Genomic DNA, 27,475 nt, shown 5'->3' on the forward strand with positions numbered 1-27,475 from the left:
TGTTGCAACTAATCAACTGCTGTTGTAGTGCAAAAGCAACCATAGACAATATGTAAATGACTGGATATAGCTGCTCCAATAAAACTTTATTTACAAAATCAGGCAGCAGACTGGATTTGGCCAGTGTGGGCTATAGTTTGCTATTGTTTGACCTATTGTTATATCACCTAAGTGGTGATATAGACAGTTTGCTTTTGGAGGAAACTTCAAAAAATCTATTGCATTTATTTTAAGAGAAATGTTCTATTTGAAAAGAAGATGGTATTTTTCATGATATTTTAGTTCCCCTGACATGGATATATTGTTATTACCTTTCCTCATATTTTCATGAACTTTCTCTCTGTGTGACCTTTCTTCTATCATTGGCTCATTTTATTTCTGACTCACTTTGCCCCTTTTATCTTTATTTCTTTATCTTGAGATAGGATATTAATAGGTAAACTAGAAAGATAAAAAAGAGAGCAAGAGAGATAAATGTGGTATTGTGATTGGTGGGGAGCTCTCAGGTGAGGGGCGGGTGTGGAGTAGAGGGGACAATGGGGGCGGGGAAATGGGACCTCTGTAATACCTTAAACAAGAAATATTTTTTAAAATAAAAATAAATGTGTTTTCTTTATGCTGTGCTATCTCTAGGCTAATGGAACTAATAAGGGCCATTTTAGCTGACCATATGCTCCTCAGTTTCTCTGCTTCTTCATCCATGAACACAAGCAGAAAGAGAAAAGCTCCTAGCACATAGCACATCTCTGTTTAAACAAAACCTTACCATCTTTTCCTAATTAGAAAGTTTTTCAGTGGTTGGAGTCGCTTGCCTCATGCAAATGGAATCACTGGCTTTTTTTTACTAATTGACTTATACCATGAACTAATTAGTAACCATCTTTAACTTTGACCAATTGCAAACTGACTTCTAACACATAATTTTGATTTATTTAGAGAAATCTTACTTATATTCAAAGATTATTTTGCCTTTAAAATGTCACAATCTCTGACTTCAGTTTTCTCTTCTATAAAATGATGGGGTTGGAATAAATTATTTCTACATTCCTTTTTATCTTTAACATTTTGTGAATATAAATCAGTTATTTAGGACACTTATTTGAATAGACATTATTAGATTGGATATCAAGTTTCCTGAAATATAGTCCAAATAGAACTTTATTCAACTATGTCTAATGGCAATCCTATCTAATAATAGAGTAACATGTAAATTACCATCACTCCGCTACGCCCACGATTGGGCGGCGGGAGGCTGGGGGGCGGGACTCGGGGTGGCCTATCCGGCCATTGAGAGGCACGGATCCGCTGCCACTGAGGGGGGCTACCCTGCTGTTGAGAGGCGCAGGGGGCGGGACTCCCAGCTGCAGCTCTCAACGGCAGGGTAGCCAGGTGTCCCCGGCAGCCCCCCTCAGCGGCTGTTGAGAGGTGCAGGGGGCGGGAGTCCCACCCCCTGCGCCTCTCAACAGCAGGGTAGCCCCCCTCAGTGGCCGCGGACCATCAAAAGTGGGGGAGCTGGGTGCCTGTCTGCTCTGGCAACAGGCCTTTCAGAAGCCTCCGCCGAGCCGGCTTCTGAGAGGCCTGGTGCACCAGGGGACAGGCACCCAGCTCCACCGTGAAAAGCGAAAGCATGTAGGGGACCCTACACGTGCATGATTCAATCATGCACTGGGCCTCTAGTATATAATAAAGTTTATAATATAATATAGTCCTGAAGTGACTCTTTCTCCCTTCTTTACCTCTTCCTCCATCAGTTTGGAGGAGGGTGAACAGGGCACTCTGTTAAAGAGATCAAATATTCCTAGCTGGTTTTGCTCAGTGGATAGAGCGTCGGCCTGCGGACTGAAGGGTCCTGGGTTCAATTCCAGTCAAGGGCACATGCCCGGGTTGTGGGCTCGATCCCCAGTAGGGGGCGTGCAAGAGGCAGCCAATCAATGATTCTCATCATTGATGTTTATCTCTCTCTCCCTCCTTCTTCCTCTCTGAATTCAATAAAAATATTATATATATACATATATATGTATATATATGTGTGTGTGTGTATATATGTATATGTGTGTGTGTATGTATATATATAATATTATATATTATATATATAATATATATATATATATATATATATATATATATATATATATATATATTAGAGAGAGAGAGAGAGAGAGAGAGATATCAAATAAAACCTGTCTGCCTCTTACTGCATTCAAGGCTGCATATCTGGTACTTCTATGTCATCATGTTTGGTTTTCCTGTGGGAACAAATCAGGTCAAATTAGTGGGTCCACTTGCAGTTGTCATATCAAATTTAATACATGGCCAGAGTTTGAAAGCTTTTTAAAATAACTTTTAATGCTCGGTAATGGTGTCTTATAATAAAAGCAGAAATTATTGATCTAAGATGTTAATAGAGATAACTTTGGAATGTCTTCTAGGCAGCTGAGATTCTACTACAACATGGAGCAAACCCTAATAAAAAGAATAAAAAACAAAAGACTGCTTTAGATGAAGCAGCTCATGAAAGAATGAGAGAGCTGCTAAAATCTTATGGTGCTACTGAGATTGATAGTAGAGATGAGAGTAAAGCTAGAGTCACTGGTATGTATGTCAGTATTGCTTACCTTTTTATATAGGTGTATACCTCTGCTTAGAAAAATAAAATCTCTATATTTGTAATGTAAGTTGTTATAACTGGGGACAGATGTTTTGTATGTTTATTAAAGTCTTGAGAAACCATTTATTTTTAGAAAGTAGCATTTACAAACTTGGTTTAATTTATAAATAATATGATCCTATTGGATTTGGAGTTACAATTGAAATAAAACCCGTACCATTCATTAAATAAACATGTATCTCCTTAACATTGGGTCTGACATAGAGATGTAACTAAAGCAATGCACATTGGTTTACTTGTAGTGGGGCTGGAAAAAGATATTATACTACTAAACTATTTGCAACTAAAGATTTCATTACTTCACAATTTGTAATGATTCATATAAAAGTTGGACTAATGCCAGCTTTTAAAGAATCTAATATTCTAATGCTAGAATATGAATTTGTTAAGCAAATATATGGGTATGTGTGTAATAGTGAAAAAATATTTCAAGGGAATGTACAGCCAGGCAAAATTTTATGAACCATTTTATAGCAGTTGTTGAATTGAAATATTATAATGGATTATCTATAAGAAATAGGCATTTAGTAAACACTAATTTAGAAAACGTATTTGTTGAGTACCTGCTATGCAAACCAGGCATTCGCCCATGAGGAGCTTTCAGTCTTGTGGAGACATCAGTCAGAAAATAGGCAATTCAACACAATTTATTTATTTATTTTTTAAAATATATTTTATTGGTTTTTTACAGAGAGGAAGGGAGAGGGATAGAGAGTTAGAAACATCGATGAGAGAGAAACATCGATCAGCTGCCTCCTGCACACCCCCCACTGGGGATGTGCCTGCAACCAAGTTTCATGCCCTTGACCGGAATCGAACCCGGCACCCTTGAGTCCGCAGGCTGATCCTCTATCCACTGAGCCAAACCGGTCAGCTGAGCTCAACACAATTTATTAAGTATTGAGGAGAAGGAATTGTTTTACCTTTTCCCTTATGCTTGAGTTTTGACTCGTAGAAGAAGAAACCACCAACATAATCTGTACTCTCTCTTTATGAGGGAGAATGTTAGGAAGAGTCTGACACACATTTCTCCCCAGCCTACCAGTATTCTTACCAACTATTGATATGATTGGTTAGAGCCAAGAATAATCATTGTGACATATTTTACTAGTATACTAAATCACATGTATATAAAGTTCCTCTTTTCATAGTCTGCGACTATATGGTAAGTCCCCTGGTTAGGGCCTTTTTTAGAGCCACATTCATGGCTCTATCCCTTTCCACAGCTATATGTGAAGGTTTGGATCCCATGAATTATTTCAGCTCAACTTAAGAGAAGCCTTTCATTTGGCGTTATTAGGCACTCTGTTGTAAAGTTCTATATCTATTCCCACTTGTTTCTTGTATACATATTTCCTTGGACAGGCTCCCCAAAAGGATGAGGGATGTAGAATACAATGGTTATATGGAGAAAGGGAGTCCAGAATGGAAGAAGACTCAGAGAGAACTATACAGAGACAATAAATCATAGTCATAGTGATTAAGAGCATGGACTTAGAAGTCAGATCTGGTTTCAGTGCTAGCTACGTGACAATTAGGCAATCTCCTGAATTTCTCTAAGCTTCACTTTCCTCTTCTGTAAAATAGATATAATAAACTGCCTATCACACAGAGTTCATATGAAGATTAAATATGATTCAGGGAAAGAGTATGATACCCACCATGTGGTAAGTATTCAGTAAATGTTAGCTATAATTAGTCAATTGATAATAAACATTAAGGTGTTGACCAACATTAATGTAATTGTAGACTTAATTTAGCCTTTCCTTTCACCATTACAACTGATAAAATTAAGCTAAATTTTTGCACATACTTATTGTATTTTCTAATTTTACTTTTTTAAAGTAAAAATTCCTACTGTCCAGTCCAAAAGACGCAAACCGTGTTTTTGTGATGGCTTAAAAACTGTTGATCCACCTTCTCTTTCACACCAAGAAAAAACAAGAGAAAGCCTTCATATGGTGAGTAAAATTGAAGTCCTTTGTTCTTCACCTAGAAAATGCCATTCTTTGGGCCAGCCAAATTTTGGCTATTGCAGCACTCCTTCCATTTTAAGGACACGCAGGTTGAAAATGTTTTCTGTCATAAGAACATGTAGCATAATTGAACAAAAGAAGCCAAGAAGGTATGTTGTATGGTTAATTCTCAATTATCTGCACTGATTAAGAACTATAGATTAGCTGCTGTCTTTTACACCTAGGTTTGGTTCTTTGGTTACTTCTTGTCCCATAGACACTTCCACAGTCATAATGTGTCTTCATTCACCCACTTCCTAATAGTATTTAGCGAACATACTAGAAAAGACCCCAAATCTCAGAGAAGAGGAAAGCAATCTGGTCTAGCCAACCTGGATCCCACATGGTTTATAGTAATCAATAGTGTTTGCTATATGTGAAACCTTTCATATAAAGGTATATTTTTGCAAAAAATAACATACTAGCCCTAACCGGTTTGGCTCAGTGGATGGAGCGTTGGCCTGCGGACTCAAGGGTCCAAGGTTCGATTCTGGTCAAGAGCATGTACCTTGATTGTGGGTGCATGCCCACTGGGGAGTGTGCAGGAGGCAGTTGATCAATGTTTCTCTCTCATCTATGTTTCTGACTATCTGTCCCTCTCCCTTTTTCTCTGTGAAGAATTAATAAAATATATTTTAAAAAATAACATAATAGTTTCTCAATAAGATATATATTAATTGATAAGATATATATCCTTACTTTGACAAAAAAACAAAGCATACTAGATCCTAACTTCTTTTTTTATAACTTACTTCTTAAGCAAAGTAGTATCCTCAGTGAAATACTTTGAATAAGACTATGAATGTTGATCAAGCTTCTCTTACATATTTTCTATTAGTGTAGAGAGGGAAAATGTCATTCATTGAATCCAAATTATACCTTAAATATATTATTAATATGTTTTTATTGATTTCAGATAGGAAGGGAGAGGGAGAGAGAGATAGAAACATCAATGATGAGAGAATTATTGATTGTCTGCCTCCTGCATACCCCTGCTGGGGATTGAGCCCACAACCTGGGCATGTGACCTTGACTGGAATTGAACTGGGGACTCTTCAGTCCATAGGCCCGTGGTCGGCAAACTGCGGCTCGTGAGCCACATGTGGCTCTTTGGCTCCTTGAGTGTGGCTCTTCCACAAAATACCACGGCCTGGGCGAGTCTATTTTGAAGAAGTGGCATTAGAAGAAGATTAAGTTTAAAAAATTTGGCTCTCAAAAGAAATTTCATTCGTTGTACTGTTGATATTTGGCTCTGTTGACTAATGAGTTTGCCGACCCCTGCCATAGGCCAACACTCTATCCACTGAGCCAAACTGGCAAAGGCTACACCTTAAATATTTTAAGTCGTATTCAAAGCTAAATTGCATTTACATCAGCACTTTGAAATATTTTGCATTGTTTCCTGGTATCTGTTGTAATAAATGAAAAGTCAATTGTCAATTGACTTGTCATTTCCTTGTAGATAATCTATTTTTTAATCTTGCAGTTTTTAAAATTTTTCTCTTATTATTTTACATTCTAAATATGGATGTGTTTTTATTAATTATAGTCAGGACTAGGCATGCTCCTTTATCTGAAGACATTTCTCATTTATATTCTAGATACACTCAGCCCTTATATCTTTGAATATTGCCTCTCCTCCAGCCTCAGTATTCTCTTTTTTTTTTGAACTCCTATTTAGATGTCTGTTAGGCCCATCTCTGTGTCTCCTAATATGTTTTTTATTTTCTATATCTTGAACTCCTTGTATTATATTCTGGGTGATTTCCTTTGATTTCTCTTTCAATTCATTATTTTTCTCCTCAAATATTTATAATTTATTCAACCTATACATTGAGTCTTTAATTTTAATGACTTTTTAAAAAATATTTTATTGATTTTTTTTTTTACAGAGAGGAAGGGAGAGGGATGAGAGTTAGAAACATCAATGAGAGAGAAACATCGATCAGCTGCCTCCTGCACATACTGGGGATGTGCCCGCAACCAAGGTGCATGCCCTTGACTGGAATCGAACCTGGGACCCTTCAGTCCATAGGCCGATGCTCTATCCACTGAGCCAAACTGGTTAGGGCTAATTTTAATGACTTTTTTATTTCTAGAAATTGTTTCCTTTTCAAATATTTATTTAAAAATAAAATAAACAAAAAGACTTTTCTGCTCTTTCCTTACAATATTGATATTATTTTATAAAATTTTTTTAAACATTTATAAAGGAATTTTAAACTCTCCTCCTGACTCTTTTTCATGATAACATGATTTTTCATGTTGTTTGTAATTTTTTTTATTCTAATCTCACTTCAGTGATGGTTGTTTACTGTGGGAATTTTGGTGAGTGTAGGCTTCCTATTTAAAATTTGCTTTTCAAAGGGCCCTAGAGGTTTGTCAGTTGCACACCAATTTTTATGCTAATTTCCCTTTAAGGTTTTCTAACCACACATTGTATAAATTTAGTTCTCATATACATGTGTAACAAAAGTAGGTCTCTACTTTTCTACCTAAAGCCTAGATGGGTGACAAGTTTTTCTAATCCTTATCTAACCTAAAGTGCACCCACTCTGAGCCACTAGCTTTATGCAGGAACTGTATTATAATTCCCTCCTCATATGGGCTTGAGGCCTTATCTCCTATTCCTGCATGGGCATTAAAAACCTAACCCCTAATAACCTGTGTTCCAAATCCCACATGGACCACTGCTAGCTTAATTTCTGGCACCAGGGAATTTTCCTTTCCTTTTCTATTTTTAGCTCTGTGTGTGTGTGTGTGTGTGTGTGTGTGTGTGTGTGTGTGTGTTAATATAAGCAATAATGAAGGACTAAGAAGGGGATTTTGGAGGAAAGAGTGTGCTGGATCCTTCAGGGTGGAATATGGAACTAGTGTGGAGTGAAAGCTTATGGCCAGTGGTGGCTGAGACTACATTATAAGGCAATATAAGGCATTAACAATATAAGGCAAAGGAAAGTCAGCATCAGAAGTTGTTTTATTTGAATCTGTAGGTAGAGATTTAGCCTGGACACAAATTCAGCCCTTTAGTTTTCTTTTATTACCATAGCCATTCAATGTACAAAGAAATAAATCTCATTGTTTATTTGTTTTGCATGTTTATATTTTGTAGTTTAGTTTTGAGTCATTTTATAAAGGACAGCAATGAGATTGTTTTTCCACATACTTGGATGGTTTTATTATGCGCATTTTCTATATCCCTTCTGGACACCAAACTAAAATTTCAGAGCAACATACTTCAGAAGGCTTTGAGAACCTACACATTGTAAAATTTAATGTGTATTGAGAATATATTAAAGGATAAGTAATATGAACCAATCCTTCAGTTTTTATCTGGTGAGCAACAACTTTATATCCAATAGTGTGGAAACCACGTGTAAATATAAAAACCATGCTCCTGATTACAAGACCTCATTATCTTGATGGAGAAATAGAATTTGTAAGACATGCATATTAATACTAAATTCTGTAGCACTGAAATTGTTAAGTAATTCTGAGAAAGGAAAAATCAGTGTGGATTAAGAGGTTTTGTGTATGAGATGGGTTTGGTTCAAGAGTTCACTTTTATAACTCCATCTCTCATAAGAAGGGAGGGATCTGGGCAGAATAAATTGAAGATGTTCCAGGAAGGAAGATTAATACTAACAAGGGTATAAAGATGTGGTCTTAAATCCCCTTTCTGAGTTTTTGAAAGTAATGTTTTATATTTCTAATATTATGTGTGATATTTTAATAGGGTGCAATGATAGTTATAAGGCTTTAAAGTGAATTTGTTGTATATATGTTATCTTTAAATATTATGTGCTGAGTTATTGTTTTTTCTCCTACACCTATAATTATAACAGAAGTCAATGAAAAATTATGATTTTTTATATGGTTGCTACTCTTACATTCTATTTTCCAGGAATAGAACTGCTGCTTAAATCAAGATATATTCAGTTTACTTTTTCCCCTCAGATATGCAGTATTTATACACTTACGGTTAAACAAAGCATGAGTACCTTTTGAATATATAGGGAAATGAGTATTTTTAATGGCACTTTCATTGTGCATTTGTCAATTGCATATCAGAGAGAAATATCTACTTTCTTATAATGAAGTTTTAATATTTTTATTTGATAGCATCAGACCATAAGTGCCATTCTACAAGATATAGAAGAAAAACAGGAAATTTTATTGGAGTTTGAAATAAGAACCCCCGAAGATGCAGGTAAATATGATCATGTGGTACTTGTCTTTCTCTGACTGGCTTATTTCACTTAGCATAATACTCTCCAGGTCCCTCCATGCTGTCTCAAAGGGTAAGAGATCCTTCTTTTTTACTTCTCATAGTATTCCATGGTGTAAATGTACCACAGCTTTTTTTAAAATATATTTTTATTGATTTCAGAGAGGAAGGGAGAGGGAGAAAGAGATAGAAACATCAATGATGAGAGAGAATAATTGATCGGCTGCCTCCTGCATGCCCTACTGGGGAAATAGCCTGCAACACTGGCATGTGCTATGACTGGAAATCGAACCATGACCTCCTGGTTCATAGGTCAACGCTCAACCACTGAGCCATGCTGGCCAGGCTAAATTCTTAATGATCATAGACATTTCCCCCCTTTGTTAGCATATGCATCACATTGTGACACTAACCCTTTTGAGGAGTCAAAAACTACTCTGGAAACACTCACTCTCTACATATCAAATCATTTGTCTCATTTGCAAAGGCAGGTTCTGGAACTAATTCCAACCATGAACTTCATGTTATTTCTTACTATTGATTTTCTCTAGTTAAATTATATAGAAAATATGCATTGGTCTAAAAAATTAGTCAAAAACATAAGGGAACAACACCAAAAGTGAAATGAATAGCAGATAGCTTAAAAGAAATCAAATCTAAGTCTTTCAATTTCCTACTTGGGACTCTGTATTTGGACATAATTGGTATTTATGTGTAAATCCTGTGGGTTTATGATGGGGCTGGGGGAGTGCATGATATCTTTACTTAGGAGGCAATAGAAGAAAGTAGGAAAATTTTAAGTAATTATTACAAAACTTACTTTAAATAGATCTATAAGTGACCTTCAATTTCATATAGCCCTATCTAAGTGTTAAGAATAAAGAGCAAGAACTGATAGCACAGTTATTATTTTTAAACACATATATGTAGTTATATAGTATAAATATATATAACAATATATTATATAAATATATTTAATATACACAAATACATACACTGCTACCAAAGTATTTACAGCAGTCCTTTTATAAAGTAAAATAGAGGTGAAGCAGGGAGGTGAGTGGGATACTCTTTTACTTTTCTTCTGGGTAAACATTCATATAGTTTGAAATTATTCTTTACAACAATAATGTACTTTTTTGTATTTAAAAAAGTAAATAATCTTAATAGGAAAATACTTATCTTCCTATTTATCTTTCTTTACCCCCCTCATTTCACAAATAAGGAAGCTGACCATAGAGGTCATGTGACTTGCCCTGTTTAAGACTAGTCAATAGGGTAGTAGGATTATAACTCAAGCTGGCTGGCTCTTGCTTGGTACAGTGTTCTTACCTATACATGTTAGGGTACTTCCATACGGTGACATAAGTCATTAAGCCTTGATTTATATATCTGGACTACTGATATAGGGGAAAAGGATAAGGAAATAATAACTTTTTAAAATTAACAGCAAGGCTGAGTCCTATGTGACCAAATTTAACGTTTGCTATCTCTCAGTTAACCGACTTTTTATTTTATTACTATGTTTCTAGAACAATACACTGAAAAGATGTTAGAGATAAAAGAGATTATGGATAATGTGCTTGCCAAACAGAAGGCAGAAAGGGATGATCTGGCTAAAAAATACAGGTGAGTGGAAAAAATAGGAGTGTGTTAGAGTTATTAGAATTTATACATTTTTAGCTATAATAGTAAGGCCTAGAATTTCTTAGAATACAAATTCTTAAGACTGTTGCTTAGGACCAAAAAATAACTTTATCTAATCTGTTACCTCCACGGGGAATTGTACTTCCCAGAAAGATATTTTTATTCATTACTGGAAATATTCAGGAAACCAAAAGTTGTAGAAAACTTGTCTACAGCCAAGAATTTTATGAAAGCCTTTCTGGTCATGAATCCCCAAAGTAAATTTTTTTCCTTAGTAAACTCAAATTTTTTACATTAAAATTTTTTCTTTTTGCTATCACAAATGTTGTCCTCCTAAGCAGTTTAATTATGTATATTTATTTGTTTTGTGTACTTTTAAGTTTTCAGGGTTCCTAAGGAGTTTTTTCCTGATTATATGGGTTATATACCTCTTTTCATCCTTTTTTTTTTTTTTAAATCTTCACCCGAGGATATTTTCCCATTGATTTTTAGAAATAGTGGAAGAGAGAGGGAAAGACAGAGAAATACCCATGTGAGAGAAACACATTGATTGGTTGCCTCCTGCATGCACCCTTGCCAGTACACGAGCCCTTACCAGGGCCTGGGGCCTGCAACCGAGGTACTTGCTCTTGACTGGAATCGAACCCGGGACCCTTCAGTCCACAAGCCGACGTTCTATCCATTTAGCCAAACTGGCTAGGGCTTCTCATCCTTTGTTGAGAAAGATGTCATATATATATATTAGAGGCTCGGTGCATGAATCGTGCACCCAGTGGGGTCCCTCGGCTTGGCTTGCAGGATCGGGCCGAAACCGGCTCTCAGACATCCCCTGAGGGGTCCTGGATTGCAAGAGGGTGCAGGCCCCAGGCTAAGGGACCCCACCAATGCATGATTGGGGCTGGGAAGGGATGTGGGAGGTTGGCCAGCTGGGGAGGGACTGCAGGAGGGCTCCAGGGCATGTCTGGTCCGTCTTGCTCAGTCCTGATTGACCGGACCCCAGCAGCAAGCTAACCTACTGGTTGGAGCATCTGCCCCCTGGTGGTCAGTGCATGTCATAGCGACTGGTTGACTCTGCCCCCTGGTGGTCAGTGCATGTAATAGAGAGCGGTTGAGTGGCCTTAGCATATCATTAGCATATTAAGCTTTGATTGGTTGAACGGATGACTGGACACTTAGCATATTAGGCTTTTATTACATAGGATATTTTCTTGTTTGGGCATTTTCTATTATTTTTCTTGTGATGAGAACTTTTAAGATCTATTCTCTTAGGAACTTTCAGATATACAATGCAGTATTATTAACTGTAACCACCATGCTGTGCATTACATTCCCATGACTTATTTATTTTATAACTAGATGTTTGTACTTTTTGACCACCTTCACTCATATCAGCCACCTCCTGCCTCCCACCTTTTGTTCTTGGAATATATACAGACAGTCCTCGGCTTACATTGGACTCAACGTACGTCATTTGTGGTTTTGTTGCCATCTCCCATTTATTTATAAAAAAAAAAGTTCCGTCATTTTGACATATGTACATATGTGCTTTATGTTTTTTATTTACCACAAGTAAAGGTCAGGAATTGTTATATTTCTTTTAAACTTTTTTTTACTATTTCACTTCATTACTGCTGTGTATGTGCTCCATGTGAGTGACGTAGGTGCTTATGTAGGTGGGTTCCAACTTATGGCGAAAATTGCGTTATGTCGTGCAGTAGGAACGGATCTCCGACGTAACCTGAGGACCTACTGTGTATGTATATAATATATAGGTGAGATCATAGGGTATTTGGGTTTTTTTTTGTTTGACTTTCACTTAGCATAATGCCCTCGAAGTCCATCCATGTTGTCACAAATGGCAGGATTTCCTTCTTTTTGTGGCTAAATAATATTCCACTGTATGTGTGTTACATTTTCTTTATTCATTGATGGACACTTAAGTTGTTTCCATGTCTTAACTGTTGTGAATAATGCTGCAATGAATATGCAGATCTTTTTGACCCTATTCTTTATTCACACATAATATTTCTATTCCTTTATATTCTTGTCATAATCTTTTGGCATCCATTGCATATTCAGATTTTTTTATGAACTTATTTTAAAATCAGTTTTTATTTTTATTATAAATCTACTATCTTTATCCATTTTGCTTTACTCTCTAGTGAATAAGTATCATAAATTCCTTTCTATAAAGCCAATGAGCTTATAAGACCTACAGATAGGGACTTGAATAAAAGAAGCTGTTCACTGAGTGCACTGACTCTGGGGCCTCCAGGGAGGTTCCAGTGCCTTCCCTGGGCCAATCTGGGAGACTTTGGAGAAGGCTAGCTTCAATTTTTCTTATGTCCTTTGATTAACAATATACTTAGAATTTTGGAAAGTTCCTGATCAGTTAGGGTTTCAAGTGTAAATCCTTATTAAAATTGCTGTAAGACTTAAAATCTTACAAACTAAAGAGCACTTTTATTTTATGTCTGAACTCTTTGTTTCACATAGTTTTATTTTTAAATTTATTTTTACTTTTAATCATTTTTTACTTTTCAATTACAGTTGACATACAATATTACATTAGTTTCAGGTGTACACATCAGTGATTAGACATTATAAAACTTCCTAAGTGATCTTCCTGAAAAATCTCATACCCACTTGATACTATATATAGTTATTAGAATATTATTGACTATATTCCCTATACTGTACCTTACACCCCCATGACTATACTATAACTACTAATTTATACTTCTAAATCCCTTCACCCTTTTCACCCATCCCCTCAATCCCCCTCCCATCTGGCAACCATCAAAATGTTCTCTGTATCTATGAGTCTGTTTCTGTTCTGCTTGTTCATTTATTTTTATTTTTAGATTCAATTGTTGATAGATATGTATTTATTGACATTTTATTGGTGATATTTTTTATCTTTTTTTCTTCTTCTTCTTTTTAAAGAAGACCATTTAACATTTCATGTACTACTGGTTTGGTGGCGATGAACTCCTTTGACTTTTCTTGTCTTGGAAGCTTTTTATCTGACCTTTAATTCTAAATGATAACCTTGATTGGTAGAGTACTCTTTGTTGTAGGTCCTTGATTTTCATCGCTTTGAGTATTTCTTGACACTCTCTTCTGGCCTGCTAAGTTTCTGTTAAGAAATCACCCGACAGTCTTATGGGAGCTTCCTTGAGTGTATCACACATGGAGGTGGTAGCGTTGTAATTCGGCATGGTCTGAAGCTGTCCACTGAGTGCACCGACTCTGGGGCCTCCAGGGAGGTTCTGGTGCCTTGCCTGGGCCCACCCGGTATGAGCTACAGAGTTATCTGCAGAGGTACCCAGGAGAGGCCAAGCTCTGAGCCAAGGCAGGCTGCAGCTAGTGCCAGGCCTGGGGCCACTTAGCAAGAGATATGGGATACACTGAGGCCAGCTGCTGCTTGTTTGAGAGATTTTAGGAAAGTCTGTCCTCTGAGGCAAGAGAGGACAGTTGGAAATGGCTTGGATAAGTCCCCAAGTTGGGTAGGGCAGGGAATCACCAGAATGGAGCGAAAAATGTGAGCCAAATTGATGGAGACTCAGACTTGGCACCCATCTGTCGGCTATGTTGGGGAAGGGCTCAGCAAAGGAACAGTGGCCTCTGCCAGCACTTTTGTCTTGGAGAAAGCTTCTCTCCCAGCTCTTGCACTGATACCAGACAATTTAGTTACTCCCTGTATGTCCCTGATTCCTTTCAAGCTGCTGCCCCAATGAAGTAGCTCAGAGGGAATAAGTCCAAATAAGTTAATGAGTGGGCCCTTTAAGAGGAGCTGCCTAGGACTCCAGCAGCTTCCATATCACTCAGTCAATCCCCGCTCGTTTTTACAACCCAAAGTTACGGAGACTTCTTTTCTCAGCTCTGGAACCCTGGGCTAGAGGTCTGGTATGGGGCTGGCATCCCTCACTCCTCAGGGGGGACCTCTGTAGCCAAGATATCCCTCCCAATTAAAAACTGCCACACCAGCCTGTTCCATGTCTCCACCCCTCCTACCAGTCTCTATGGGGCTTCTTTAATTCCCTAGTTGTGGAACTCCCATTTAGCTAAATTTCAGGCAGTTCTGAATTATGGTTATTCTAAAGATTAGTTGTATTTTTTTTATTAGAATATCTAAAAAATTATATTTGTAAACCAATAGGAAACAGCGAGGCAACTCAAACTGAGAACATCTGAGTAAAGTTTTTTGGTTTTTTTTGGTTTTATTTTTTAAAATTTCTTTATTGATTAAGGTATCACATATTTGTCCTCATCCCCCCATTCCTATCCCAAACCCCTCCCCACGCATGCCCCCAACCCCCTGTTGTCCGTGACCATTGGTTAGGCTTTTATGCATGCATACAAGTCCTTTGGTTGATCTCTCCCCCTTACCCACACCCTCCCTTACCTTCCCTCTGAGGTTTGAAAATCTGATCGATGCTTCCCTGTCTCCGGGTCTGTTTTTGTTCATCAGTTTATGTTATTCATTATTTCCCTTAGATGAATGAGATCATGTGATACTAGAAATACACTTATAAGAACCGAAAATGAGACAAGCAATAATGTTTATGCTGAGAGGCAAATGAATCAGTCTGTAGTGAGTTTCTTTCTGGGCCAACAGTTCTTTTGAGTCTCAATTTCAATGTCAAACAGTTCCTTATGTGTACATAACAGCAATGATATTTCAGTTCTAGATGGTGGACAAATGGTGGTAATGCAGGTCCGACCCTCTCTGGTTTGGTTCTGGGCAACCTGCAGCGACGCACAGCTGCTGACTGCTAGTATGGCAAGGCGTCATCAGCGTCTTCCTTCTCTGGACTGTTTCTCTTCTGTCTTCATGGCTGGAGCAGTCCTGTCAATCCCTCTCTTTTGCAGGAATCCACATGGTCTTGGAGTTGTTTTCTGAAAATATACAAACATATTCTCGACCAAAAGTTAATAAAGGAATCTTTTCTATAAATTTGACTTGGGATCCTTTTTCATTTTTTGCCCAAACGATTTTCCTTTGGCTTGTTTTGACACTATGTGTCTTTTTCATGGGTATCTTGCTGTTAGCATTACAAATGAAAGTTAATTTTCTAAAGTAAAAATTTTCTAGATGTAATTTACTTACAGGATATTTTTCCTTACATGATATTCTTCTACTATCCCCCCCTTTTTTGAGTTGTCTTGTACCCATGGTGTGGGAAAGTGGGTTTTTGATATCTAAATCCAGCCTAGCACCAGGAATGCTCAGGGCCTACTCAAGAAGGCAAATAATCCTTTCCACTAATATTTACAGGGTAAAATAAAATTCTTAGAGTATTAAATTTGACAGTAAAATAGTAGTCAGGTTTTCAGACTAATTTAAATTGGCTAATTGAAATAAGTGAATATTCTAGAAAAATTAATTGTACTGGACAAAAAGCTGTTCCTAAAGTGTTAACTAAAATTTTTATTGGTAGTTCATCTCATGGTAAAGTTGCATAACATGTAATGAACCTAAAGCAGTCATATTTTAGTGCAAAAAATTAAAAGCTATCAAGACTACATTATAAAATTTCCAAAAGCCTCCTAATATTTAAATTAGTTGTATTTTTTATATGGTTGTGGGAGGATTTGAGTACCTTGTTTACCTATGCTGCCATTTTGTCTGAAGCCTCTGTTTCACATAGTTTTAAATGTGATATTGTTAATTTAGTTTTTCTCTATTTTCTTGCATTTTATGCTATCAGTTGTTTGTTAATCTAATTTCTTCTTTCTGTTTCTTACACTTACATCTACTTTAATACCCAGTATACTTGGAGTTTAGCAGCAACAACTCTAAACTGTGACAGAAGAAACAGATGTCTATATTACTGCTTTCCTTAAAATAGCTGATCTTAATGGGTGGTCCCTAAGGATCCCTGACACTATTTCAAGGGGTCTATGAAGTCAGAACTATTTTTTAAGAATACTAAAATGTTATTTGCCCTTTTTTGCTCTCATTCTCTCATGTGTGTATAATGGAATTTTATATTGGCCACATAGTGTGTGATGACATCATCACTCTAATAGCTAATGGAATGTGTGCTTGGGTATTCTTGTGTTTTTAAATTTTTTCAGTTTTATTTTCTAAACAGTAAATATTGATAGATATAACCCATATAAACAAAAGCTCTTTGGGTCTCTCAATAATTTTTAGGAGTATAAGAAAGTCCTGAGAACAAAAAGGTTGAGAACTACTGGAAACAAGGTGTCACAGGATGTCCTGAAGGTGGTAACTGTGGAATATAATAAAAAAAAAAACCAGAGGTGTGGGTGAGCCATTTCCTCCCACTTAGTCCTCCATCCCTGAGAGATTTGGTTTTGGGGAGGCACATGGATTAATGCTTGTCTGAGTAGTCCCTCTGAACTTGAAAGTGCTTAGTACAATTATAGTAATTACTTGTTGAACTGAATTTCTCAGGTTAGCTCAGGCATAATTATTCACAAAACAATCTCACTCTTCTGAAATTAAGGGAACTTGAATGGAACTTCTAAATTTTACTTCTTCATACACTTTTCCACTGTAAACAGGTAACCAAACTTCAAACTTAAAGAATGGTGTTCCTCCTCGGCCACCAGTCACTAGCTTCCGAGTCAAGGACCAGTAGATAGCCGGATAGACTACCCAAGTTGTGTTTCTCTTTTAGGGTTGACTCACAACTGCTAAATAATGATCTGAATATAAATGTGGGTATAAATGTGGATAACCACACTGCCACCTCCTGAGAAAGGCAAACTCACTTATCCTAAGAGTCAGTTTCCTTTCAAAGAAAATGCATTTACAAAGACAGAATCTTGTGTACTTTGTGGTGGTCAAATTTAAATTGAGACAAAGTATCTTTAAAGTACAAATGACTGTTTTTAAAAAAAGCTTTTTACTCTGTATTTTTTGTCTCTTCTGTTTCTTACTATAGGGTATCCATAGAATCATTTAAGCATGGTGTCCTGAGAGAACAACTGGCTAACTTGGCCATGAGACAGAAGAGCCTTTTAGTTGTGGCAAAAAAACAGAAAAAAATAAGCCAGAAAATTCAAAACTATAAGAATGTTACCTCTGTGTCTGGTCTTAGTTTGAGGAAACTGCCATCCAGCTCAGAGATCCCTTGTGAAAAGGACAGCCAAGAGCTTACCAGCCTGGAAAATTCAGTGCAGCCCCTGGCGGGTTCATTTTCTCCGGCCAGCTCTGTTTGTGAAAGCACACAGGAGTCACAGTTGTCTCTGGAAACATGGAACAACAGCCAAAATACCAACACTTGTCTAAATTTAGGGACAGTGAGAGGGGAAGAATTTTCTGGAATTAAGCTGAATTCTAGACGAAATGTCAATGACTATTCCTTGGATGAGTTTTCAAAATCCAGACCTTTAGATGGCACTAAAAAGATTAAGTTACCTGTTGCTTTTATTGCTCAAGCAGAATATTTACAAAAAGAAAACGATCTTACAGAATATACAACCAAAGATCATGACTCCTATAGTCCTTCTGCACTAACTGGCCCATTAAATACTTCAGAAACCACAAGTGTACTTGTCCCAAATGATGCCCATCTGTCAACTGTTATTTGTGGTCAGACTCTTTCCAATTATGATCCAAAAAAAGGAAACAAGAAAACAGCTCCCCAGCAACCACCTAGGGGGGCATCAGAAACCCTGACACATCAAGATATTGATGATTTAGGCAGTGATATGGGGCATCAGATGGAACCATATCTTAAAAATTCAGCTTTTGCTGTTCCACACGCAAATGACAGTCAGAGCACCTCCTCTTCTGGGTCTGGCCCTCAGCATACTGCAAAAAAGCCTTTGAACTACAGCACAGCTCCTAAAAAGAAGCGTATGCAGATAAAGGATCTGATAGCACTAGGAAGAATTAATCCAGGAAATAACATTTTGGAATTCAAAACACAGGTATCTTATTTTTTTCTCTAAAATGATCTAAATTTTAAAAGTGAATAAATTTGCCTACACTAGGCATTTACCTCCAACTAGTGAAATGGGGTTTGGCTGGGCTTCTTGAATGGAGGGACCACAACCATTGTATTCTTAGCAAATGAAATCGTGCTTCTAGAATTTCCCTGTACATTTTAGTCACAAGTATCTTTGGGCTCTCAGACTGAAATTACATTGCACCAAGAAGGATTTAAGAGCAACATAAAAATAGTAAGCTTGAGCTGGCTTTGATTCCAAAATTTTGGAAACTACCAGTGTACTGCTGAAGCTTCCCCTGATAAGAGATAAGTATAAATTTATCTTCCATAGAAACTTAGTTTGTTGTTTTTCTGTGTGTGTTTTTTTTTAATCCTTACCCCAGGATATTTTTTTCATTGTTTGTTTGTTTATTTTTAGAGAGAGAGTGGAAAGGAGGGAGGAGGGGGGACAAAGAGAAGAGAGAGAGAGAGAGAGAGAGAGAGAGAGAGAGAGAGAGAGAGAGAGAGAGAGAGAAACAGAGAGAGAGAGAGAGAGAGAGAGAGAGAGAGAGAGAGAGAGAGAGAAAGACACATCGATTGGTTGCTTCCTGCATGCCCCGACTGGGGCTGGATATTGAACCTGCAACTGAGGTACGTGCCCTTGACCAGGAATCAAATCTGCAACCTTTTGATCAGAGGATAGGCGCTCTAACCACTGAGAAAACTAGCCAGGGCTCAGTTTGTTTTTACCAAAAAAAAAGTGACTTGGAGTTTGCGTAAATCGGACCCACTTAAAACAATATCACATATACATAAAAGTAAAGGAGGGAAAAAACGGTTCTGCTAGAAATGCTGACAAAAGAGGCTTCCTCTCCTCCCTCCCACATTCACTTTTTGAAAGGAATTCAGAGTGGCAAAGATTGCAGAGTCCAGGAATGCTTCCTTTCTTATGGACCATCCAACAGATATCAATCCAGGCTAACTGGAATTTAATCTGAATGACCTATGTTTCCAACCCTTTCCATCTCTGGGTAATTAGGCTTTTCCTAGTTAGTAAGCTTTACTTATAAGTTAGGAGCAAAAAAACAAAAACAAAAACAAAAAGATTTTAAAGCTTCAAACTATAATTTAAAGACCAAATTAGTAGCTTGATCTCAGATTCCTTGATGTTCCTCTTTGCTTGCCTGTCAACCAGTTTATTGCTAAGTAGTACCTACCTCAGATTAGCCAGAGCAAATATCATTTTATTTAGTAAATTAATTACATTAACTCATATTTTGACAGTTGTGGTTACATCTCTAGATTAGCTATAATTAAATTTTTATACAACTTTTCATATTAATAGCGTTATTAAGATGTAATTGACATACAATACAATACACATATTTAAAGTATACAATTTGACAAGTTTTGACATATGTATACACCTATGTAGCCATGACCACAAGCAATATACATCAATCCCCAAAACTTATTTGTGTCCTTTTGTACACCTCCTTCATCTGCTCCCTTCCCATGCCACTGTCTAGACAATTATTGGTTTGCTTTCTGTCCCTCTACATTAGTTTGCATTTCAAAAAAATGCTGTATAAGTGGAATTATACCATATGTATTTATTTTTGTCTGACTTCTTTCTCTGAGCATAATTATTTGAAATTCATTCTTGTTGTTTGCATTATCTCTGTATTATAGTTTCTCTGTCTTTTTTTTTTTTTAACTTTCAACCCCTGGAGTAGTTTGTTTATTTTTATTGCCGAGTATTAGTTCATTATATGTATATACTACAGTTTATTAATTCATCTGTGGTAGACATTTAGATTGTTTCCAATTGTTGGTTGTTACAAAGAAGGCTACTACGAACATTGACATACAGCTTTGGTCTGATATAGACTTTCATTATTTCTTGAGTAAATACTTGAGAGTGGAGTGGCAAAATTATATATGGTAAGTGTATATTTAACATTTTTAAGGAATTGCCAAAGTTTGTAACATTTTACATTCCCACTAGCTATCAATGAGAGTTATAGTTCCTTAACCAATACTTAGTATGATCAGTCTCTTAACTTTAGCCATGCTAACATATAGTGTAAATATGTATATGTAGTAGTACATGTGTTGTGGTTTTAATTTACATTTGTTAATGATTAGTTATGGTATCTTTTCATGTGCTATTTGCCTTCATATTTATTCTTTAATGAAATATCTGTTCAAATCTTTTGTTCATTTTTATTGTTTTCTTGTTTTCCTATTGAGTTTTAAGAAATTTTAAACCATTGTTTTCATATATTTTGTCTGTTTTTTGGTTGCGTCAGGTGTTAGGGTAAATCTGGTCCCTGTTACTTCATGACCAGAAGCAGAAGTTCACATATTTTATTAATTTTTTAATATTAACATTTTTTTTTCTTCAGGAGACTACCCACAAAGCCAGTGTTTTATTGAGTGGTAAAATTAAGGTAGAAAATGGTCAGATTTATCAAAATCCAGTCACCTGGCTCAAGGATCTTCTAGGAGGTGACAGTCATGTGACCTGGAATTATGCTTGGAGTAAGGTGGGTCATCTTTCACTTCATGCTCAAATGGAAAGATACATTTTAAAAAAATGATAAAACTACTTACTTTTATTTTCTTTTAAAGAAATTTGCAAGTTCTCCAAGCTCATTTTTGTCCCCAGGTGTCCCTTCTGCAATATGCTACATGCTTTCTCCCACAATTTCTATTTGCCAGAATTCCCCAGGCGCAAGGGCCTCGTTCCTTCTTCTCACTTAGTCTCAGAAATTTGAATGCCCCCAATTTTCTTGACCCCAAGTGATTTCAGGTCCTTGTGACTCCGTGTAGAAAATTTGGAACCACATTTATTAATATGTTATCAGCATTCTGACAGAATCTTCTCCTAAAGACAGAAGGAACCAGCAAGGGTCCTAAGACCCACAGAAATTATGGTGCATTTTTATGTTTGAACATAGTTTTATCTATGAATTGCTAGTTCCCCCCAAAAGAAATATTTCTTTTCATTCAGACTTAGTAGCCTCCTCCTCAGTCTGTCTTCTGACTTACAAGCCCAGTCTGACCACCAATTTGAAGACTATTAATGACTGACACCCTTGAGGTCCAATGACCAGCCACCTCCAGATGTCTATGGCACCACTTAAGGGAACATTCTTGCAATGATTCACCCAGGCAAGTGTGAAAATTGGACATCCACCATTACCGTTTCACAGAACTGCAGATATCTTCAGCCTCCACTCACTATTACAGTAAGCCTCAGTCCAGCACTAATAAGAGACATAGTTTCCTCTTTTTTTGTCCAAGCCCTGCTTACCCTTTCTCGTAACCCCTGCTCTTGGTCTGTGTGCCTAAACACAGCATTCTGGTCTCCTAGATCTTTGTGGCAGGTGCTTCCGGAACTCTTTCAATTCCTTTACTTAAATCAATGCATTTTGCATTATCTCTGTATTATAGTTTCTCTGTCTTTTTTTTTTTTTTTTTAACTTTCAACCCCTGGAGTCAACTGGCCATCTGCTTTCAATTCACCTTGCCCAATCCTTTCCATGGACTCATAAATCATATTTACATATTAGTAATTAACACTTAACCCATGGAAATTACTTTTTTTACAATGTTTCTTAAACTTATGATAGTTTATATTATTTTGCTGAAACTGAATCTATGCTCACAGTATAAATATGGTACTGATTGCTATAGCTTAGGTTCTTTTGAGCTTGACATACCTCTGTTACAGTGTGCCTACTGATGACTTAAGTCTCCTACTCTTTTTCTCTACTAGAACTACTGCATTCCTGCTTTTGAATAACTGGCTGTGACATCATTTAGCCCTCACTCTGTACTTCATTTACATACCACATTGCTTCTGATCTTTTCTCATTAGTCATGTCAATTAGGGTTGTATTGTTTAACATCTATGTGATAGTGAAGCCAAATGCAAATGTGGACATCAATATTAGTGCAAATCTTGCATATAAGATACTCATACAGATTATCTGAACAGGATTACATTTTTAAAAAATTGTTCTAAAAACAGGAAAAGTTTTAACAATTTCTATAGGCCATGCATGTACTTCCAGTAAATACTCTAGGCTGAGAAACTCTACTTCAGTGAGTTTCTTTATTAAAATAGTTTATTTTAAAAACCTCTTTTAAACTTTACCACAAAAATTGCCTCTACCTCCTCTTGTCTTGGAGTAACTCCTGAATTTATAGTCACTTCTTGATGAAGGGAACCTTTGTTACATTGGTAAATGTGAACATTTCAACTGACTAGTCTTAAGAATGTTGGACCAGGAATAGTTGGTTGTCAGGCAAGAAATGCCATAAAACTAGGTCTCGTCCTGCATCAGACAGAATGACAGAGCCACAAGACCAAGAGATGACTCATATTCCTACCCAAGCAGCTTGGCCTAGCCATGGGAATCCTGCTTACTCCCATTGGGCATCACTATTTGCTGTCACTGACAGTCTCCTGGCTATTAGCCATCATCCTGATGTGGCAGAGTGATCTCTCTCTCTGTGGGAGACAGGAGACCATGCTTGTTCCTGATACCACCCTTGGTAAGTTATATGATGTGGGCAACAGTTTTCAATCCTGTCTACACATTAGAATCACTTGGGGAGCTTTTAAATCTACCAGTGCCTAGTGGACTCCAGGCCCTTAGCTTCTGATCTAATAGTCTGAATTAAAGACCAAGTGGTAATATTTTTTAAAAGGTTTCCAGGCGATTCTAATGTGCAGCCTGGAGTGAGACTCACTGATCTAGGTCAAATCATTTAACCTTTCTGAACCTGTTTTCTTATGTATAAAATAAATAATAATGCCAATGGTCTCTAAAGATCCTTCCAACATGGAGATGCTAGGACTTGCATAGCACTGTGTGGTTTATAAAACACTTTTACGTATATTCTTTCACAAAACCCCTAAGAAGTCAGAAGATCAACTATAATCTTTATTCGTGGATATGAAAACAGTATTGCATGTGGTTAGTGACCTGATTAGCCTCAAGGCCAATAAGTGCCAGAACTGGACTAGAAGCTGATCTTCTGATTTCCTATGCACTGTTTTCTACATTTACAACAATATCACACAGAAGGGAGGCCTACTTCCTTTCCCTGGAAGCAGCTTGCCCTGAACTCAGAATTATTTAGCTGCCTTTATGAATTTCTGCAAAGACTTATTCTTGTGCCGCAAAAATGGCCCACTTCCACAGGGAAAATGCCTTTCTGTGACACAGTTGCAGTATGAAAATCATAAGAATGGCAATGACAGTTCAAGCCCAGGTCTAGACTTATGCAGATAAAAAGTAAGCTGCCGTTTGGGCAGTGACTCAAGGAGCACTGACAGATCTCTTTTGCAAACACACTTCCCATCGTGATGCTTCCCTGTCTGAATTCTACCCTCATAAATGTACTCCTTTGGACATAGCATTGACTTTTCTCTATGGTTTCCCCCTCACCCTACACACTTCCTAAAAAAATTTCTCACATTATTATGATTAGGAATATCAAGATATGGAGAAGTTGGGGTAGGAATACAGAAAGTGATGGAAATTGTTTATCTGGACAGACAGCCTCATTCAGTCCATTAATTACACTCCCAATGTGTCATAACTTAAACCTCCTGTGAGTCCAGCTTCTACTCAGGAGATCGTTAGAGATGTGGGCCCCTTTAAAGTACAAATATCTAGCCTGGTGGGTGTGGCTCCGTTGGTTGGAGCATTGTCGCATACACCAAAAGGTTTCAGGTTTGATTCCCAGTCAGGGCACATACCGAGGTTACAGATTCGATCCTCAGCACATACAGCAGGCAACTGATGGATATTTTGCTCTCTCCCTCTCTCCCTTCCTCTTGCTAAATAAACATCCTCCAGTGAGGATTAAAAAGATTAAAATACAAATATCTGAGGTATGAATCTAAAGACGTAAATAATGTGAAAGGCCTGCTGCTCTTCTCTTGCCTCTAACTGCATAGGGTATCTGGGGGAAGTGGAAAGAGAGGCTTCAGGATGGTGAGGAGGTGAGGAAGATATCTTTCATCGTTTCCCCAGGATCAGCTCTTGCAAAGCAGTTATTACAGTTACACTTCGATACTCTTTTCTGTCTTGTCTTTTGACTTCCTTAGAAATATTTTAATATTCTTAGCCCAAATGTGTTTTTATCTTGCAACGAACTTAAAGAAATGAACTTTGCCTTTTTACTCTTCCTAAGATGGAAAACAATTTTTGTTTTCTCTTTCATCCTCTTGGAGTAGTGAAAGGTTGTTAAGACTTGCTTCTTAAAACTTAAAATGAAATTAAAACAGTCATTTGATCATCCGTGAACAGATTCTCATTAGTCAATACCAATAACTGTTTTTTTTATGAAGATCTGTGAAAAATGGACTGGTACTTTCAAATAAAATGCAGTCCCAGCAGGGAAACAAATTCTTGGACACCTCTTTAATATTCAAAGGCAGGTTATGTTTTATATTCTTTTCTTGATGCATGTTAATACATAAGGTGTAGAGAAACATTTGTTACTGCAGTTAATGACAGTTGATACCATACTTTATTTTTCAGAGACCTAACCAAAATAAAGTTAGTTGATCATTTCACTTGGCTCATTCACTACATTTTCAGAATAGTGGCTGCCTGAATTGTCCACCCCAAACACCTACATGCACACTTCCCACACCCCACTTCTTTCCTAAATATGATATTAGGGCATCGGCATAGACTGGTTTCTGAGGAATAATGAATGGATCTCTGCTCTGAAAGCTTCAGGGAAAGCACCTGTGGCCTCAGGGTGAAGCACCCTTTTAGCACTACCTTTTAGAAAACTAAGAACACAACAACTTACAGAATACACCTTACCCAGAGCTACTACTCTCTTACTTGTCCTCATCTGGGGGAAGGTTGCTTCCCATCAAGTACCCTTCATCAAAATGGGCTTTGGATGGTGAAGTTGCTGAGATTGCTGAAAATTATGTAGCCCAAGATCCTATGAACCTAGTCTCTGTCAGGGCAGGCATATGAGGTAGATTTGCATCTAATGAGATTTAGTCCAGGAATCAGTTTGTCATAGGCAGATGTACTTTATTATTTTTCTACTACAGGCCTGGTGCATGAAATTCGTGCACTCAGGGGTGGGGGGCGTCCCTCAGCCCAGATTGTGAGAGGACATGGGCCAGGCAGAGGGACCCCACCGGTGCACCATCGGGGCCAGGGAGGGACACGGGAGGTTGGCCAGCCAGGTTGGGACTGCAGGAGGGCTCCAGGGCGTGTCTGGCCCGTCTCGCTCAGTCCTGATCAGCCAGACCCCAGCAGCAAGCTAACTTACCCGTCAGAGCGTCTGCCCCCTGGTGGTCAGTGCACATCATAGTGACTGGTCGACTGTCTGCCCTATGGTAGTCAGTGCATGTCATAGCGAGCAGTTGAGTGGCCTTAGCATATCATTAGCATATTATGCTTTGATTGGTTGAATGGCCAACCGGATGACTGGACAGTTGGCATATTAGGCTTTTATTATATAGAATAGTACAGTAAATACACAAAGCAGTAGCAAAGTCATTTATTACCATTATCAAGTAGTATGTACTGCACGTATTGTATGTGCTGTACTTTTACACTGCTGGCAGGACAGATTTGTTTACACCAGCATCACTACAAACACATGAGCAGTGTGTTGCACTGTGACATTAGGATGGGGTGGCTTTAGCCACCTGGAGCACAGGAACTAATGTGAGATGGACAGATTCCAGAAGTGACCGAGTGCCTGCTCATTTAGAGATCTATTTATTACTATCCTTATTCAACAAATCACTCTAACTTGTGGAAAATAGATTTTAAACTCAGTGGATTTGTTGTGGCTGTTAACCACTGATTGTCAATTTATTTAAACAGTTGATTTAAGCATCTGCAATGGTGACTGCAGACTCCAACTCCTGGTTCAATATGATGGAAGGAATCTGTTTAACAATCTCAGAAGAGCTGTGCAGGTCAATGAAGTCACTGTGTATCCTTGTCTGAAACTGATCCCAAGTTTTAGAACCCTCCCCACTGGGTTTTTTTGTAGTGATCCTCTGAGTTTTGGTAGGCATCTGACCTGGTCCTTTCACTTTGGGATTCTTATCTTTGCACCTCTGGTCAAGTCAGCATACAGCTCCTCCAACCATTTTACATTGTGGCTGGTTAGAGTAATTACAGTTCGGTGAATTGCCACCTCTGGTTCCATGGTTCCACGGGTATCTTTCTGGTACCTTTAAAGCCATGGCTGTGGCTCAGCTTCCTGACTGACTTGTTTCTTGGTGAGTCAGGAGCAGGAGCGGGTGGGACAGAGCTCTGCTGCATCTATAACCACATCTTCCTCAAAGAGTTCAGTGGATTTTCTTAAAGCTGTATGTGGTATGTTTAAAATCTCTAAGGCTACTAAATTATAATTTTATTATATTACTAGAGGCCCAGTGCACGAAATTCATGCACAGGTAGGGTCCCAGGGCCTGGCCAGCAATCAGGGCCATTCAGATTCCCCGACTCCTCCTTCCCTCGCTCCCTCAGCACCCCGCCGCCACCACTGGTCACCCGCCGTGTTCTATGCTGCCCCATGGTGGTCAGCGCACATCATAGCGAGTGATCGAACTCCTGGTCTCCTGGTCAAACTCCCAAGGGAACACTTTGCATATTAGCCTTTTATATAGAGAGATAATACTAGTGGCCCAATACATGAATTTGTGCATGTTGAAAGGAAATTAATTAGAAGAAATATTTTAATATCATTATTTGCTCTTTCTCTGTATTAGGAGTGTCAACCAAATTCATGATCGACAATGACAGATCGAAATACACGCATGTGATTGGCACCAACGAGAGCTTTATATATATGGTGCATGTGCAAGTCAACTTAGCCTTTTATATATATAGAATAAACTTGCTTAATTAGACCTACTTTCTGATGTAGCTAAACTTTTTCTGGCCCAGTGAAGCACCCCACCTTCTCTTTCAGGTCATTGTCAGCAACACAG

The 27,475-nt window shown here is 37.8% G+C and overlaps 1 protein-coding gene across 1 annotated transcript in view; it reads left to right on the forward strand.

Annotated features, from left to right (window-relative positions):
• The window catches only part of ANKRD31 (ankyrin repeat domain 31), a 115,673-nt gene that overhangs the window by 77,529 nt on the left and 10,669 nt on the right, over positions 1-27,475 (forward strand). Inside the window, exons 18-23 of the mRNA XM_079784874.1 lie at positions 2,430-2,592; positions 4,514-4,629; positions 8,806-8,893; positions 10,444-10,540; positions 17,479-18,469; positions 20,877-21,017. Of these exons, the coding sequence (XP_079641000.1) occupies positions 2,430-2,592; positions 4,514-4,629; positions 8,806-8,893; positions 10,444-10,540; positions 17,479-18,469; positions 20,877-21,017 (1,596 nt within the window). The remainder of the gene's footprint in view (positions 1-2,429; positions 2,593-4,513; positions 4,630-8,805; positions 8,894-10,443; positions 10,541-17,478; positions 18,470-20,876; positions 21,018-27,475) is intronic.

The sequence above is a fragment of the Cnephaeus nilssonii genome, assembly GCF_951640355.1.
Source record: "Cnephaeus nilssonii genome assembly, chromosome: 2".
Lineage (NCBI taxonomy): Eukaryota > Metazoa > Chordata > Mammalia > Chiroptera > Vespertilionidae > Cnephaeus > Cnephaeus nilssonii.